General features: G+C 36.3%; 1 protein-coding gene across 1 annotated transcript in view; it reads left to right on the top strand.

Annotated features, from left to right (window-relative positions):
• LOC106874549 (hemicentin-1-like) overlaps positions 1–19,989 on the top strand; it is a 136,207-nt gene that overhangs the window by 48,671 nt on the left and 67,547 nt on the right. The window contains exons 5-7 of the mRNA XM_089352716.1: positions 984–1,241; positions 4,904–5,158; positions 17,521–17,769. Of these exons, the coding sequence (XP_089208842.1) occupies positions 984–1,241; positions 4,904–5,158; positions 17,521–17,769 (762 nt within the window). The remainder of the gene's footprint in view (positions 1–983; positions 1,242–4,903; positions 5,159–17,520; positions 17,770–19,989) is intronic.

The raw sequence follows: 19,989 nt of genomic DNA, 5'->3' as shown, positions 1-19,989 counted from the left end.
CTACTTCATTCCTTTAAATATTACCAAAATGAAGTAGATTGAGATGAAAAACACACAAGATGTTGAAATATTGTTCATTTGATAACAGTCGCATTCTTCTTCTTCTTCTTATTATTGTATAAGACAGCAAACTGGCAGAATCATTAGCATGCTGGGCAAAATGCTTAGTGGTATTTCACCTGTCACTACATTATGAGTTCAAATTCTGCTGAGGTCAACTTTGCTTTTCATCCTTTCGGGGTCGATAAAATAAGTACCAGTTGAACACTGGGGTCGATGTAATACACTCCCCACCAAATTTCTGCCTTTGTAGCAAAAATTTGAAACCATTATTATTATTATTATTATTATTATTATTATTATCATTATTATTGTTATTGTTGTTGTTGTTATTATTATAATAAGGAGGAGAGCAAGCAGAATCCTTAGCATGCTAGACAAAATGCTTAGCAGTGTTTCTTTCAATTTTACATTCTGTATTCAAATTCTGCTGAGGTTGACTTTACCTTTCATCCTTTTGGGTGTCTATGAAATAGGCACCAGTTGAGTGTAATTGACATGTTCCTTCCCACCAAATGTCAGGCCTTGTGCCAATAGAAAAGATTATTTACTTACGGCACTTTATATTTTGTCTTCAGTTTCCACTCTACTAAAGTCAAATTTGGTATCTGTCCAATAAAATAGAATACCAATCTTGGGTCAATGGTATCAGCATAATCCCTCTTTTCAAAATTGCTGGCTTTGTGCTTGAATTAGGAACAATTATTATTGTTATTCTGATTCATTACAAGTGTGTTTTTTTCTCCTAAAATTTATGTTCTTTTGCCAATGTTCAAATGTTTATTAGAATTATATTAACAAAATTTTGGCAAACATCTTTTTATGCAAAATATGCTTCTGCCTTTTTTGTCTATTTTTTCTAATTGTGCTAATTTGATTTTGCTTGGAATAATTTTTTACTTCTTATGTTCTGAAATTCATAGATTCTCCAGAAAGAGATAGCATGAAACTAAATGTTTCTGGTGGAAAAGTATGTACTGATACTCCAACCAAATTCCAGTGCAGCTGGAAAGGTGGTGATCCACCAGCAAGTGAAACCCTGATGTATAAAAATGTATCAAATACTAGTAAAGAAGAAGTTGAACTTAATGTAATACTTTCCAAATCTCATCAAACAGTTAAGTGTCTGGGCATTCATATTGCTGCAAATGTGTCTCACGAAAAGAATTTAACTATTTATTGTGAGTATAAATGAAGAATCTTTTGAAAATTTTTATCTTCCGTTTTTATCATTTTCTTTTTTTAATTCAAATATGAGAGAATTATTAAAACGTAAGATTCTAGTCTTCTGTATATGTAGAATTAGCTGTTGGTATTACTGTGTGAAGTGATCAATATAAATATTCTGTGATAGTAAAATGGTTTGGTTAGGTTGTTTTATTTTCCTGGAACAACGTTTCTACTTGTAGAGTTGAAATTCATGTGTAGTTGAATACTGTAAATTGAATTTTCAGAGTGAATGAACTCATGGTCAAATTCTGATATAAAAATGCTATTGTATGGCTAAATACCTGGAAGCCCTTTAAATGTATTTAAGAATGAAGATAGGTAATTAGAGGGATATCAAATGTTGGACCAGGTCATAAAAGTCAGAAAAACAACTATGCTTCAATTGATTTGAGAGAGAGTTACCCCAGATGAGATGCAGTTAAGCTTTGTACAAGAAAGAAGTACTACTGATGTCATATTCCTAGTGAAACAACTTACTTCAGGAGAAGTACCTGGTTAAAACTAAGCTGTTGTACCTGGCATTTGATGACCTGGAGAAAGCTTTTGACAGAGATTATTCATTTGGTGATCTAGTATTTACTGATGAAGTTAGGAATAGATGAATGATTCATGTGAGCCATACAAGACATACAGTAGTGCTGTCAGCAAGATGAGAATTAGCAATGAGCACTGATGAATTTAGCATGTAGGTAGGATACCACTAATGCTCAGTATCTTTCTATTTATCAAAGACCTTTTAAGGGAGTTTGAGACAAGCTGTAGTAGGATTAGAAAAGACTTGCAGGTGTGAAAGCAAAGATGTGGAATCAAAAGGTTTCAACATTAACTTGGCAAACATTAAAGTCTCAGTAAATCAGAAAACATACAAGACTCTTCTTCCATCCAGAGAATTGCCTTGTTTGATATGTAGAAAAGGGATGGGTGGAAATTTGGTGTAGAGTACCCAGTTCAAACTGTGGATGTGCCAGAGGTGCAATGGAATTATGGGAATGTTGACAAAGTGGACTTTGTATGTAAGAGATATACTGGAGTAATAAACTCTAAATGAGCATAGGAAATGATGTCTTCAAAGGCCTAGGAAGATCCCTAGATGAAATAGGTAATTTTTGTTATCTAAGTGATGTAAACAACATTGGTAGTGGATGTAGAAACGGAGTATAGAAAGAGCCATGGACTTTTTACTTCTGTCATAAACATAAATTTTTCTCTCAGAGTGAAAAGTTGAATTCATGATACTCTTTTTCAGAAAAGAGTGTTTCATGATAGTGAGATGTAGGCCTTGAATATAGAGGACCTGCAAAGACTAGCGAGAAATTAAACAAGCATGTGCCACTGGATATGCAATGTCAGTGTACAGAATGCAAATGTGCTGAAAAGAGACTGGTCATTAGAAGAATCAAATGTAGTCTACAAGAGAGAGGACATGTGCTATGTATGGATGAAAGGAGTTGTATAAAAAAGTGATGATCACTCACAATAGAAGAAACCTGAGGGAAAGAAAGACATGAGATGAGGTAGTGAAGGTTGATCTCAGGATGCTGGGACTCATGGAAGAGATGACAAACCAAGTTGATTAGTAATATGCAGTACTCTACAAGATTCACCTTTCTATGTTAACAACTGAGGCTTTCAGAGTATAATGTATATGTACACTATGCACCTAAATACGTCTCTCCATCTTCTATCCAGATAACTGGTTTCTCCTCATTTTAACAACTGACAACCCCCACCCCACCCTTCTTAGTATCCATCTTAAACTCTCATCCCCATTTGTAACTTATGATCCCTGTCACTTCCTATTGACACTCATTCCTTATTCTTGCTATCCACAACTACATTCCTTTCCATGTTGGTATCCATTTTACACACCAACCCCACTAACAACCACAACTTCACATCTATTATCCTATCATCTTATTTCACTTACAGTATCTAACCCCATATCCATCATTCTATCTCCCACTTGCAATCTCTAGTCCCACCCCTTGTCACTCTATCACACATCCCTCCATTGCTTTCCTATCTATTGTATTATTCTACTGTTGTAAGAAATTGAAACAGAACCTGTTATACCATATTGCTATCTCTGTACTGCTGGTCACTGTCCTTCTCCCCTGTAATATTCCCATTCAGCCTCCATTCCTCATTCTCAATTGTACTCCACTCATATTGATCCCCTCCACTCCTGTTCACCACTCTCTACATTTATTTCCTATGTGCTGCTGACCTCCTTCACCTCATGCTCATATTCACCTCACACTCCTTCCACTTTCATGCAGCCTTTCCTCACTCCCATCAATCTTCTGCATCCCTCTCTGGTATATATCTCTTGGGTATGTCCCATGCATTTATGTTTTAATAACTTGTCCTTACCATATTTATCTCTTGGCTCCTTCTCCAGTCTCCTCCCCACCCATCCATGTAAAATAAATGTTCTCCTTAAATCTTCCTATATACAGCAACCTGTTTCTGCAACATTCTCCCCGATCATACTTTGACCTCTCAACGCCTTACTTAAAGCATTTTTCCTATCTCTTTTCTCTCTTATTTGAACAGCTCTGCAATCTTGTAGATTACAGGGGAAACTCATTAGTGTTGGTGCCATAAAAATAGCATCCAATATACTCTGTAAAGTGGTTGGCATTAAGAAAACCATCCATCTATAAAAATCATGCCATTAACTGTGACTTTTAAGCAAGGTGTTGTCCTTCAGCCTGCAGGACCCTATTAAAATATACGACTCATGCTAGCATAGAAAGTAGACAAAGAAATGAAGATGTTTATGAGGACGATGATAATGATGATGCATGTCTATCCATAGGAGGATATATACATATAATTTAAGAATCCATAAGTCAGAAAAAAATAATCATGCTTATATTTGTCAATAGTGTAGATAAATATATCAAAGCGTTCAGTATTGCAGACACATTACATCTAATTTTACAAATTTGTTTTGCACTGGGCATTAAAATTGGATGTGAAACCACAGCATGGTTCAGTAATACTGTGTGCTCTTTAGAGCTAGCAAGTATAAAAGGTAAAAAAAAAGAAATTAATAATGTAATGCACTTTGTGAAGTTTGGAAATATGCAGGTTAAACTTCCCAAGAAATTTGCACTAACAATCTTTCATAAAAATTTTTAAACACCACTATTTCTTTGTAGTTTGACATTAAGCTCGCTTAATTTTATTACAATTCTACCATTATCAGCAATCCCAATTTACAAAAATCTAATATTTCATCATACACATTTTTATTTAATTTCACTTAATGATAGTAGTTGTGGAACTAATGTAAACTTATATTCAATGTTTCCTTCTATTCTGCAAATTTTCACCAAATGGTAGTCTGATGAATTTCTTGGATACAAGGGTTTCTTATATAGATGTGTATTCTAATATATTTGTTAGAATTTGGAAATTTGTATTGAATGTTTTCTCCTAACTTAAAATATTGCAACTCTGATTAAATTTATTTAAAATTTTCCTATCTTGTAAGCAGCTCTCTATATGCAATGCAACTTGGAAAAATAATTGCTGATGTAATAGCAAAAAATAAAATATCTTTATGCAAGTATTTACATAAATAATCTGATTTCCTTTTATACAGATCCACCTAATAAGATACAAATCGAGGCTACTGAACCCTTTCTTGAAGGTCACAAAGGTATTTTGCATTGTAAGGCAAAAGATGGATATCCAGAAAAGTACAGCTACAGGTGGGATCCAAATAACAACACCTCACAAAATTTAACATTTCCTAATATCAGTCGAACACAAAATAATAAGGTTTTCGCCTGTTATGCTTCTAACATGTGCAATAAAAAAGAAGAATTACATAAAACACACTGGATCAATGTAGAATGTAAGTTGAAATGTTATCATTTTATTATAAATCTGTGAAATAATTTATTAGTTACATTCAATGCCAGACTGTCATCGTTGCGAAGTGCTGCAATGGCCATGCTGCCCACCCTGAATCATGCGGCCAACATGTTATGGAGCCTGATAGTGGCAGCAGCAGAAGATGAATGGCACGGACGATGACAACGAACGAATGAAATGGACAAATGCCCACTCTGTCCACGCATGCCACCACTCGCACGCTCGCTCATCTCGTATGCATTCTCACCAGTTCCTTCTGCCCACCTGCTGCTGCCGCCTTCGCCATTGTTGCCTCCTCTCCGTGGCCACCGCTGCTGTCGATCGGCGTTTGCTCTGTGAAAAAAACATTCAAGCGAGATCATTGCCAGTGCCGCTGGACTGGCTCCTGTGCAGGTGGCAAGTAAAATACACCATTTTGAGCGTGGCCGTTGCCAGTACCACCTGACTGGCCTTCGTGCCGGTGGCACGTAAAAGCACCCACTACATTCTCGGAGTGGTTGGCACTAGGAAGAGCATCCAGTTGTAGAAACTCTGCCAAATCAGATTGGAGCCTGGTGTAGCCATCTAGTTTCTCAGTCCTCAGCCAAATCGTCCAACCCATGCTAGCATGGAAGGCGGACGTTAAACGATGATGATGATGATGATGATGATGATGACGATGATGATTCAATACAAAAAAGCACTGAATTTTTCATCTTCATTTTTGTTAATTTTGTATTTTAACACAAATTTTTTACATAATTCATTTTCTTTGCTTTTCCAAAATAACTTGTTTAATAAAAATACAAATTGTAGGTTGTAAGATACATAAATTATTTTAACTTATTAAGTTTTAAACAGTATATAACTGGATATACTGGAGACCTGATTTTCTATATCACATACCAATGATCTCTGATCTTTCAAAAAACTGGTGAATGCTTAGTTATGCCTGACATTAGCAAGGCCTTGAATTGTGTCTGAGTAGAAATACCTATCTTTGAGTATCCATCTATCTCTTCTCTTGAATTGTAAGTTTCTAATCAGTCTACTCTCTTACAACATGTGTTGATGAGATAATCTCTGAACCACACTCTTGTGTGCCTTAAAGTTCAATTATGTTTCCTATCCTGTATATTGTTCACATAAACATTGTTCTGACTGTTTCTTCTAACAACACACTGCTATACATATTAAACCCCCTTTTTACTCCTGTTCAACTTTCCACACAGCCTTGATACATATGAACAGACTTACAATTCTTCCATGAGCAGAAGCTTTTAAATCGACCTTCAATGGAGACATAATATGATAGCATTTGTTTTCACTATCATCAAACATAATCATAGCACATATTAAAGAACAATCTTGAAACTCTATACGTTTTCTATGCATAAGCAAAACACAGCTAAAACCCTCAATACTTCTAAGTTTCTAATATTTCACTGTAAATACATATATTATAATGTCAATGCAATGTTCTAAAGAGTAAGCTTTCTCTCCATAGTCAGAAATTATTTCAGCTCTGACCAGTTGATTATCCTTTCAGAAAAAAAAAAAAAGACTCTCATTAAAATACTACTCTAATATGTGCTTCTGATTGCAAATACACACATTGTTGACTGAATCTCTCAAAAGACTGACTGTTAACAACTCACTTGCCAGCATGCTTTAACAAGAAGCCTTCAAATTTTCTGCTTCATCTCTACTGCCACTACTTCTGCTCTAAATTAGTAAGTAATGTACCACTTCCACCCAGGTTTATCTGATGCACCGAGCTATCTTATTCTCATTATCTTGAGTTTTATTCCCAAACCCTCTACTATTTCATTCAAGTCTTTTATTTCAGAAATGAAGCACTGTGAAACTCCCTCCTTAACATTTTTTTCTGCAGGCATAAATTTGCAGGAGATCAAATTGAGCTTCAGCAATCTAATAAAGTGACAGTTCTGCAAGTGACAGAAATACTGTCTCATCTCTAATTAAATATGGATTTAAACCTTGGTAGAAGGCCAGATATTTGGGGACAGTATGTAGTTTTTTAAGTTGATCCCAGTAATTGCCTGGAAGTTCTTTTATCAGCATCTGAAGGATGAAAGGCCAAGTTGACCCGTGAAATATGAACTCTAGATACATGAAGATGTAAACGAATACAGTAAGGTATTTTTCTGAACTCTATCAATTCTGCCAGTCCACTGCTTTTCTCTGACTAAATAAAAAAACAATATTGAACAATGAAGGCAAGTATCTTTATTTTATAACATACAAGCAGTATAAGCCCAGCTTTGCTTGGAATTAAGTTAGGATTATTAAGCTAATCAAGCTCTTTATTTCAAACCAAACTAAGTAACATCAACGTCAAATTTGAATGAAATCCGTTGAAATTGGTAAACTTTTGGCTGAAAATGAGTTGCAGATTTGATTGGGAAATCCCATAAGGAATCGGTTTATCGATATTTCCCACTCATCAATTGTTTTTTTTTTGTTTTTTCCTGTTTTTGGAGAACTCAAAGCATTCAAAGATCCCATGAGTCCTAAGTAATGCTGGCATCAAGTTTGAACAAAATACATCAAAATTGGTAAAAGTTATGGTTGAAAATGGTGTAACCAATTTTAGTGGGAAGTTCTATAAAGAATCGGTTTATCGATTTTTTTAAAATCCTGATTATATGAAAAACCCCATAAGGAATCAGTTTATTGATTTTTCACCCCAAATAGGATTTAACCGAACACAACATAGCTTATTCAAAAACATCTATATTTATACTTTAAAGTTGGTTTCGATACCCAACCCAGTTCTGCAGAATCAGTGTTGCGACGGGAGCACATGGGTTGGGAGTTTGATCGGCAGAGGTGAGCAGGTTGCATATGCCAGCCCTTTTGAAAACACCGCCCTCATCATGTAACCCTCCTTCGCCCATGGATTGGGAACCCTTCCAGCAAGGAAAATAGGATGCCCAAAAGGGCCCCCGATCCTCTGTGTTAGAAGCGGTTATGTTCAGATCACAACTAAGTATATATATATATATATATATATATATATATATATATATATATATATATGGGCAACACACACACACACAAACATATACGTACATACACCTATTGCACACATGTTTTTTGTATGCCCTTACCCCTATCCCACCACCACCCCCTACTCGAGTAATACCATCAATTGAGGCAAATTTGGCACTGGACGTAAGTTTTGTAAGAAGAATAGAGGGGCCTACCTTCTCCTGCAGAGTTGTAAGAGTCAGATTTCTCCTTTCAAAAACATGAACAGTTCTGAAACATTGTTTACAAAATAATAGCTGATCGTTTGCGAAAGACCATGTCTACAGTCAACACTCTGGTAACTTCTGCTCTCTCCAATGTTCACGCACGACCAGCTATATGTCGCTATGAGTAGAGCAACGGATTCAGCTAATTTGGAAATTAGTTGTGGAGAAACGGAGAATATCATTTATATTGTGTGTGTATATATATATATATATATATATATATATGGGCAACACACACACGTACGTATGTACACCTATTGCATACATGTGTTTTGTACGCATACATGTTCGTGTGCGTGTGTGACTGAAGCCATTCACACATACATACATAAAAACCCCTGTCTGTCTGTTTTTGTCTGTCAATCACACACTAAAAAGACGAAATTTTAAAAATCTGCTATCTCTCTCTCTCTCTCTCTCTCTGTTTACACCGTCGCTAGGAGGGGACTTAACTCATGTTTGCAAATGATGGGTGTATTTCTCCGACTTGAAAATTGTTAGAAGTTATGGTTCAAAATGATTTTTACTGCTATTCACTGGTGCCTCGGGGGAAAATAATTTGACAAAAATACAGCTAGGGTCGTGACGAATGTCCTCCTAAAATTTGAGCGACATGTGTGCTAATTTGTGGATGTGCATAAATTACATTCACACACACACACACACACACACACACACACACATCCTGCCTTTTATATATACAGATTATATGGAAACTAATTTTCTAACAATTATTAATAAAATAATAGATTAAATCAAAGTGGTGAATTTACAACTGGAATATTGAATAGAATGCTTTGTGGTGTTTATCTCACTGCACATTGAGTTCAAGCCCCAGTAAAGTTAACTTTGCCTTTCATTCTTTCAGAGTCAATAATAATGTACAAATTCAGGACAGCGTATCACAGGATGTCTGAGCATCAGGCCGGACATCCTGTGATATCTTTCCTGTTTTTTTATGTTGTGATGATTGCCTATGATGACTCTTGAGACAAACCATATCAGCCTAACTGTTCTGATGGACATCATTATTACACGGAGTGGGGAGATTTCCATAGATAAGTAGCTGTTAGTTGTCAATGAAAACTGACTCAGATTTGTTTCTTAAAGAACTCACCAAGTCAGAAACGAGACCCATGGTCAACCATAAGCAAAGGAGGCCCTAAAAAAAAAAAGAACATATAGGGGCTGGACAAAATAATGGAAACACCTTAAAATTTCAAACAAACTTATTTTAATATGGGGTAGTTTGAATTCTATGAGGTATGGACTCATACAAAGGAATCTTTGTCCATTCTTCAGCTAAAACAATCTCTGGTTCTTTGTTTTTTGAAAATGCACCATAAATGTTCAATAATATTGAGATCTGGGGACTGTGGTGGCCAGATAAGATGTTCAACTTCACTAGAATCTTTCTTGTGCCGTTCAGTAACAACTTTAGCTGTGTGAATTGTTGCATTATTATCCTGAAAGGTTGCGTTTCCCTCTAGAAACAGTTCTGCAACCATCGGATAAATTTGATCAGATAACATGCTTAGTCTTGACTATTAATTCTGCCATGAAGGGAAACCATTGAGCTGGTGGATTTCCAAGATATAGCCCCCACCCCCAGATCATCACAGATCCTCCTTCATGTTTAACAGTTGGGAGAAGGCAGTCTGGGTCAAATGCTGTCTCCACATGTATACTCGGCTGGTGCTCAGAAATAAGGTAAAGGTTAACTTATCTGAGAAAATAACATTCTTCTACTGCTCTAGGGACCAATTCTGTAGGTTTTTACTCCACTCTAAATACTTTGCAATGTTTGTCTTTGAAAGTAGTGGTTTCCTGATTGCAGTCCTCCCATGAAATCCAGCTTTGTGCAGCTCCCATCGAACAGTTTTTGTGGAAACTGGGTTCTTGAGGTGGTCATTAAGCTCTGCAGTAATTTGGGAAGCTGTACTTTTGTGATCCTTTCTAACAATTTGTGTAAGAGTCCGATGGTCCCTATCTGAAAGTTTTGGTTTTCTTCCAGAGTTTTGTTTTGACAAGGAGGTTTTCCCCTCTTTCTCAAAGGCTGTCATTACTTTCAAGACAGTACTTCTTGATACACCAAACACTTCAGCTGTTTTCATTATGCTAGGCATACAAGCACCAACAATTTGACCTCTTTGAATGTCCTATAGATCTATCATTTTAATGAATTTTAATTACCGTTTTCTGATGATATCTGAAACGAAACAGCAATTTTAGCAAAACATATTAAACAACACTAATAACAAATCAAAAACCATAAAAATAAACAAGCTTTTGACGGTTTTATAGATATTTCAAAATTATGATGCTATGATGCTAGATATTTCCATTATTTTGTCCAACCCCTGTATATATATAAGCTTAATCAGAGATAAAAACCTGCCAAGAAGACAACTAATGTGGAAAAGAAAGGTCTGGAAGCACAAGAATCCCATGAATGGTCAGAGACTTAGAGACATATTACTTGAAGCATTTAACGAAAAAGACGAAATAGTGAGATATAACATGAAGGACAACCAGAAATTCCTATGGGACAACCTGCAGAGGGCCACTAATCAAATTTGTGGCTAATGCAGACTCCTGTCTTGATTCAAGGTGACATGGCTATTAAATAAAAGAAACAGACCTGGAAGGAGTGGAAGTGTGGTAGCAGGGAACTATATCAGAAAGCCAGCAGGGAGGCTAGGATACAAGTATATTTAACTAGTGGAAATGCAGAAAAGAACTTTGCCAATGTTCTGTAGTGCGAGGACCAGAGACTTGAAATGTTTGGGATTGTAAGACAGTGTGTGAGAGAAAATCATGATGTCATAGGAGAGAAATGTATCTGCATGGAGGATGGTTCACTTGCATTCAGTGATTTTGCAAAGAAGGAAACTCGAAAATGCCATTAAGAAAGGCTGCTAAATGTAGAGAATGCATGGGAGAAGAAGAATCTGCCAAATGTAGACCCAGCTGAGGGATCAGCTATCCGAATTGACCATAGCTTAGTAGATTAAGCAATTAACAATAGGAAGACAGAGAAAGCCCCTGGCTCATCAGGAATCACTGCTGAGATGCTTGAAATATCTGACCTTGTTACCTGTTGAGTTAATCAAGTTGTCCATAATGGAGTCATCTTCAACAATTTGTATAGCAGCATTATAGCCAGTGGCTACAAAGGCAAAGGTGATGCCTTAGGCAAAAATAATTACAAAGGTATCAAATTACTGGATCAGGAGATGAAAGTTACAAAAAGGGTCATAGCTCAGGAAGAAAGTTTGTATAGACGAGATGCAGTTTGGATTTTTGCAATGTAGAAGCACAACTGATACTATATTTCTGATTAGGCAACTGCAAGAGAAGTATTTTGCCAAAAATAAATCTCTGTATTTGGCTTTTGTCGAAATGGAGAAAGATATTGACAGGGTCCTCTGCTCCCTTATCTGGTGGTCAATGCAGAAGCTAGGGAGAGATGAGTGGTTAGGGAAGCTGTACAAGCCATGTACAAGAATGCTGCCAGTAAGGTGAAAGTTAATGAGTATTACAATGTATTCAGTGTACATGTAGGAGTTCACCAAGGATCAGTTCTCAGCCCCTCTTGTTCATCATAGTCCTCTAGGCCTTAACAGAGGAATTCAAGACTGGCATTCCCTCTGCACTGATGACTTTGTTCTTATAGCTGAATCATTACCTGAACTAGAGAAGAAATTTCAGGTGTAGAAGGCATGGAATCTAAAGACCTTAAAGTTAATATAACAAAAACTAAAGCCCTAGTAAGTAGGAAAACAGACAAGTCATGAGTCCCTTAAGGGTGATGGCCCTACTTGACATGTGAAGGGTTTTGATAGAAATTCCATATGTTGTACCCAGTACAAGCTTTGGACACATAAGAAGTGTAATGATATCACAGGAAGATTAATGGAGAAAATAGTCATTGTGTGTGGTAAATGTGGAGGTACAATAAGTAATAAAAATGTGCAGACAATAAACTCTCTCAAATACTTGGGGCATCATTAGATGTAGTAGATTTTGTTAACTAGGTGACCAAGTTAGCAGTGGAGGAGGAAGTTCTGAAAGTAAGTGGAGTTGCTAGAATAAGAACAGGCTGGACAAAGTTCAGAGAGCTCCTAAATTTGTTGGTAACTAAAGGACTCCCCCTCAGAGGGAAAGGCAGATATCTGTGTGGGTATAGTTATACTACACGGCAGGGTAACATAGGGTTTGACTACAGAAGATATGCACAGGCTTGAAAGAAGTGAAGCCACCATGCACCACTGGATGGGTAATGTCAATGTGCATGCATAACAGAATGTAAATGGCTTAAGAGGAAATCTGGGTATGAGGCATCAGATGTTGTGTGCAAGAGAGAAGACTGCACTGGTTTGGTCAGGTGATGCATTTGGAAGAGAACAGCTTCATAAAGAAGTGCTGAGCTCTAATTATGGAGAAAACCTGGGGAAGAGGTAGGTAGACCCAGGAAGAAATGGGATGAAGTAGTGAGAAAGGATCTTCAGACACTGGGTCTCACTGAGGAAATGACAAAAGACTGGGAGTTGTGGCAATTTGCTGTACTTGAGAAGTGTCAAGTTAAGTAAAACGCTGTCATCCATACATACATGATTGTGCTTTACAGGTGCTTGTCCCATCTAAAGTGCACTCATACTGGTGCTGCATAGATGCTTTCATACTGGTGGCCTGTAAAAACATCAGGCACGTTCTCTAAAGTGGTTAGCATTAGGAAGGGCATCTGGCTGTAGAAACCATGCCACAACAGACAATTGGATCCTGGATAGTTCCCCAGCTGGCCAGCTCCATGTCAAAGCATCCAACACATGCTAGTATGGAAATGGATGTTAAACATTGACGATGATGATGATGATGTTATATACATAATAAAAATACTGAATATTTTCTCTCTTATAATTGCCTATTTAAAATAGTCATATAGTCATAACAATTTGGATCCAATAAAAATCGTTCTGTGTGGACCACGCTTAAAATTAAATGTGTTGTCTCTGGTAGTCTCAACTACAAAATACTCCCAACAAAGGTAGAATTTGAGTCAAGTTGATTTCAGTGCATTATTATATTATTTAGATAAATGTTTCAACAAAAGTAACTGATATACTCTATAATCTGGGCCCTAAAATTTAGTTTGTGAACTCAATTTAGTTTAAATCTTTTCTTATGATAATGACAAAAGTACTATGAATAATATTAGCTGATGAGTGACAACATGAACAAGTAGCCAAAGGATTCCAAAAGCAGCAGGAACACTAGGAACAGTGTATTGCTGCACAAGGTGACTATTTCGAAGGAAGTGATATTAAAACATGGGTAAATCAGTTATTTTTTAATGCTGATAATGCTGAACCCAGTGGCCTTGAATTTCAGTACCAATGATATGTGACTATATCCTACTAACCTAGTATTCTGTTCTGCCACATACTTCTGTTTAGCTCTGTTAGTTGCACATGCTTTCTGCACCAATCAATAATCATTTTACATGACTGCTATAGCTTGGTATTACAAGAAGTTATTACTGTGACTTTTTGGGGAGGAATATTTTGCCTTGAAAACTTGACAGCTGAACCAGTTAGATATGTAATTTTTAGTCATAACACGGAACATCAAAATGGCTTTGGTTATAGCCATGAATGTGATTGTGAAAGCATATTATCCAGCAGATGAAGATAGCATGGTAGATGCTGTTTCTGTACAAGATGTACAGCCTATACATGAGTGGCAGTCTCAGATTGTAGAGGAAGGGATGTTGTAGTGCTTTCAAAGGTTACTTTTGGATTTGTAATAACAATGGCTTCCCAATTATTTCAAACCTACAGAGGTCTTGTGTCAAAAAATATTTTCAATAACCCTATTGTGCAATTAGCTAATCATGGCAATTATCTGATCCATCAGTTCTGGATGGATGGAGTTCTGTAGCTATTAGTTGCTGAAACTAAGCTGTCCATGTCAAAGCAGCTAATCCCAATAACAGTTATACAATGAACTTTCACTCAGTAACTGTATGAATGAAGATAATTCTGTTGTTGGTAAAATCTATAAACCTCATCTTCTGTTCAAACATATTTTGGAAAAACTGAAATATTAAGCAAAGTAGCTAGTTAGAACATCTCTTTAACCCTTTTGTTACCAACATGGCTAAAACCAGCTTTGGCTCTGAGTACAAATGTCTTGTTTTCATAAGTTTTGAATTAAAATCTTCCATCAAACCTTAGTTACAATTTATGTTCCTAACACTAGCTGAATGACAACTAAGTTGTTTTACTAGATTCTTTGTTATATTTAAAGTAATTGAAAGAAACACAGAGCATCTTAAAATAAATACAGTAATGAAAGGGTTAAGAGATGGAAGCAATAACTATACTGAGAAGTAATGTTTACCGATCAGTGACTGGTTGTCACTTATTTTTCTATATATTGCAAGTTGGAGCAAACTACTGCTATCTTTGGCAAATGGACGTCCACCCCTGAAGATGAGCACAAATAGTTTGAAACTAGACAGTCTGGTCTGGTGGTCCCATCGTCGTTGCTAGGAGTTTGCTCCTCTGCTTGTAATATATATTGGGTGCAGAGTGCATCAATACCCAACTAGAGGAGGCTTCCTCCTGAAGTTAAAAACAATAGCAACGTTTGTTTCTGTGGAACAGCCATGCTGAAGTGGTGATAAACATAACCTCTCAGTATAACTACTACTTCCATCTCTTGTAGAGATTTTCTAACTAGCTACTTTATTTGTTACTGGATCAGTGACTGGTTGTCATTTATTTTACTATATCTATTGCAAGCTGGAGCGAACTACTGTTATCTCTAGTGGACAGGTGTCTACCACTGAGAATAAGCACAGATAACTTGAGACCTGATGGTCCTGTCTTTGTTACTAGAAGATGGTAGGGGTATTTCCCCTGCTTGCAATATATATCGGGTGTAGATTGCATTGATAACCAGCTGGATGAGACATCTTCCTGGGGTTAGAAACAGTAGTAACATTGGTTCCTGCAGAACAGTTATATGGAAGTGGTGATAAACATTACTTGAAATAGTATTACAAACCATAATAATATCTGTCACATGAAGAGAGATTGCTCAACACAAAGAACTTCTCAGCAAAAAGATCATATATCTTATAATAATTCTGCTTGTTTTCCATTACTTACCCTATTTCTAATGTTTCCACATGATTAGTTGATGGGAAGGGGAGAGGTGATAGGTGAAACAGGGGGATGAGAAGGGAGGAGAGGGAGGTGGCGGTGAGTGAAATGTGTAAATTTTCTCTTTTCAACTAACTTTTTATCCTCCTTACTTAACCTGTCTGTAACGCTTTCGTGTGATTAGTTGAAGGGAAGGGTGAAAAATGAAAGAAAAAGGAGAGAGAAAAAGAGGGTAGGGTGAAGAGTCAGAGAGAAAGAGGGTGAGTTTTGTGTATTAAGTCTATAAAATTGTGCATAAAGTATATAGAGTATATATATAAAGTGCATTGCATAATCATGGTATTACAATATCCTTCACTTTTCAATGATTAGCAGATGAGCGGCTATGTTTTGATGCAGGCTATGCTTTCAGGCTTTTTGGATAAAGTTTTCAGAAATAACCTAATAAGTTTACCATTAATTCTATGAAATATTCATGGATCCTTCTAGTCAAAGATAAACGTACCATATTCTGATTATAATTGTGAAAATTGATATCATTATCATCATCATTTAATGTCCATTTTCCATGCTGGCATAGGTTGAACTTTGACAAGACCTGGCAAGCCAGAAGACTGCACCAGGCTTCACTGTCTGTTTTGGCATGTTTTTTTTATGGCCGGATGCCCTTCCTAATAATACCAACCACCTTACAGAGTGGACAATGTGTTTTGTGTGGAACCAGCACCAACAAGGTCTGTTTTGGCATGGTTTTTACAGCTGGATGCCCTTCAAAATGCCAATAATTTTACAGTGTAGACTGGATGCTAGTTATGTAACACCAGCACTGGCAGAGTTACCAAGTAACTCGCAAGACAAAGATCCTCTGAGAGATGGTTGCATTGGAGGAGGTGGATTTGTGTCAGGTGATGAGAGGTTAATGTGTAACAGAGGGACATAGAACAGGTATCTTGCTGTAGAGGAAATGAATGGTTACCTAGTCAGAGAGAGAGAGAGAGAGAGGGGGGAGAGAGAGAGAGAGAGAGAGGGGGGAGAGAGAGAAAGAGAGAGAGAGAGAGAGAGAGAGAGAGGAAGAGAGTGAGATTGTAAATGCAAGAGAGAGAAGGGTGAAAAAGAGAGCAAGAAAGAGAAGGGTGAGAGAGAGCAAGACAGAGATGGTGGTGAAGTGCCAAGGCATACACTCAAAGCATGGGAATCAGAATATAAATGGGATGATAGAGCATTGGCACTGGTGCATGAGCAGGGAGTAGCGACTTTACATGAATGCAGTGACTGGTGAAACCTGAGTATATAGAGGAGGTGGGGAGACAACAGGATAGCAATGATAGCAGTGAGGACAGGATAGGGGAGTGAGAGATAAGCATATATTCTTGTTTATTCATGTTAGAGATAATAACTACTGGAAAGTTTGGTAATCAAAGACAGAAGACAAAAGGAGTGCTGTAAAAGATATCTCATTACAAATTAAACATAATTTATATTTATTACATCATTAGCACCCCAGACAAAATGCTTAGCAGTATTTTATTTGTCTTTACATTCTAAGTTCAAATTCTGTAGAGGTTGACTTTACCTTTGATTCTTTCAGGTTGATAAAATATATACAAGTTGAGCATTGGGGTCAATGTAACCATGTAGCTCCTTCACCAAAATTACAGGCCTTGTGCTTATAGTGGAAAGGATTATATATATTACATTTTATTCCAATTAAATTTGTTAATATTTTTTCAGTTTTTCTGTGATTTTTATGTAGATGGCTGGTATTGGGGACTGCACACCTGGCAGAATGTTAGGATTCAAGGAATTAAACAAAATTTCATAATAATTTATAGCAAAGTGTTTCATGATGTTTCTTCAAAATTTGTCAGTGTATGATATTTAAAAATTTCATTAATTTATTATTTTTTTTATAGATCCACCTGATATTACTGCATCAGAGAATGTGATATTATTTGAGAATCAAGCATCCATTATAAACTGTAGTGCAAAAGGAAACCCTACCCCAAAAGTGAGGTTCGAGTATGGAAATCAAACATTTCTTTCAAACTCTGCATTAACTTTTAATCGTACAAATGTCAGTAAAGTTTTCTGTGTTGCCATTGCAAAGAGCAAAAAGTATGGAAATTTGATATCTAGAAAGGAAATTAATATCCTGCTGAAATGTATGTTAAGTATAAATATTTTTGCTTCATTCTTATTTTTTTCTTGTAATTGTGGTTGTTCTAGTCTCTAAAGTCCATTTTTATCTCTCTACAACCATCTTGTTTCTATTAGTATATTCTGTAAACATCTTCAACTACCCAGTTGACATATCTTTCGACTAGGTTTCAACTGGGCAAATTTAATTTCTTCTATAACATTTCAGAGTTCTTATCCACTATTGATAGAGAAACAGAGACATGTTTCATTGAAATATTTCTCTTTAAATTTTTACTTGTTTCATTTATTTGACTGTGGCTATGCTGGAGCACTGCTTTTAGTTGAATAAATCAACCCCAGGACTTACTCTTTGTAAGCCTAGTACTTATTCTATTGGTCTCTTTTGCTGAGCCACTAAGTTACAGGGACATAAATACACCAACCTCAGTTGTCAAATGATGGTGGGGTGGGGGACAAACACAGACATACAAGCATACACATATACTTACACACACACACACATATATATATATATATATATATATATATATATATATATATATATATATATATATATATATATACATATATATATACATATATATATATATATACATATATATATATATATATACATATATATATATATACATATATATATATATATACATATATATATATATATACATATATATATATATATATATACATATATATACATATATACATATATATACATATATATATATATATATATATATATATATATATATATATATATATATATATATACACATATACTGTCCAAGCGTGATCATTGCCAGAGCAGCTGTCTGACTTCCGTGCCAGTGGAACGTAAATACCACCATTTGAGCGTGATCGTTACCAGCGTCACCTTACTGGCACGGGAAAAAAACATTCGAGCAAGGTCATTGCCAGTGCTGCTGGACTGGCTCCTGTGCAAGTGATACATAAAAAACACCATTTTGAGTGTGGCCATTGCCAGTACCACCTAACTGGCCCTTGTGCCAGTCACATGTAAAAGCACCCACTACACTCTTGGAGTGGTTGGCATTAGGAAGGGCATCCAGCTGTAGAAACTCTGCCAGATCAGATTGGAGCCTGGTGCAGCCATCTGGTTCGCCAGTCCTCAGTCAAATCATCCAACCTATGCTAGCATGGAAAGCGGACGTTAAACGATGATGATGATGATGATATATATATATATATATATATATATATATATATATGATGGGCTTCTTTCAGTTTCAATCTACCAAATCCACTCACAAGGCTTTAGTTGGCCTGAGGCTATAGTAGAAGACACTTGCACAAGGTGCCATGCAATGGAACTGAACCAGGAACCATGTGGTTGAGAAGCAAGCTTTTTACCACACAGAAAATATAAACAGGAACTTGAGAAATTAGATGTTTGAACTCATAAAATGTAAAAACAACGACTCATTGAATTGAAAAAGAGGAAGAAATTTTACTGTTAGAAATGGAACACAAACCATTTAACATTCAAATTACTCTGTCAAATGTAATGCTTATTTATTCACATTGTTTTGAATTGATTATGTATTATCTTGTAGTTTCAAGATTTCAATGATGTGACTTTATTTATGGAGAGACATTGTTGGGTTGGTGTGAGAGGCTTGATGTGGTCAGTTTGAACATAAAACATATAAAGCATTTGGGCCGGATATGACTAGTTTAGATGTTAAAGGGTTAAATCTCTAAAGAATGTGGCAATAAAATGTGTGGTTGTGCTTAGGCTACATTGTTGGCAACATCATTATTCTATTTTTAGATGACCAGGAAGATATTTACAATTGAAAAATAAAACAACATCTACAAGAGTCTGCCTCAGTTTAAGTCTCAACACTTGTTTAGGGATAAGAAAAAATATTTACAAAACAAGTTAGTTTTTGTATGTAGCAGATGTTCAGGAGCTATAAACACTGTAAATGTGCAGAAAACAACTTCTGCCACATTCCAGGGAGAGAAACTAGACGTAGTTGATAGCTTCCGCTATCTAGGTGACCAAGTTAGTAGTGGGGGAGGGTACACTGAAAGTGTAGCTGCTAGAATAAGAATAGCCTGGGCAAAGTTCAGAGAGCTCTTACCTCTACTGGTGACAAAGGGCCTCTCACTCAGAGTAAAAGGCAGACTGTATGACGCATGTGTACGAACAGCCATGCTTCATGGCAGTGAAACATGGGCTGTGACTGCTGAGGACA

Source organism: Octopus bimaculoides, chromosome 5, assembly GCF_046866305.1.
Source record: "Octopus bimaculoides isolate indiv1 chromosome 5, ASM4686630v1, whole genome shotgun sequence".
Taxonomy (NCBI): domain Eukaryota; kingdom Metazoa; phylum Mollusca; class Cephalopoda; order Octopoda; family Octopodidae; genus Octopus; species Octopus bimaculoides.
This window is presented reverse-complemented; position numbering and strand designations above follow the sequence as displayed.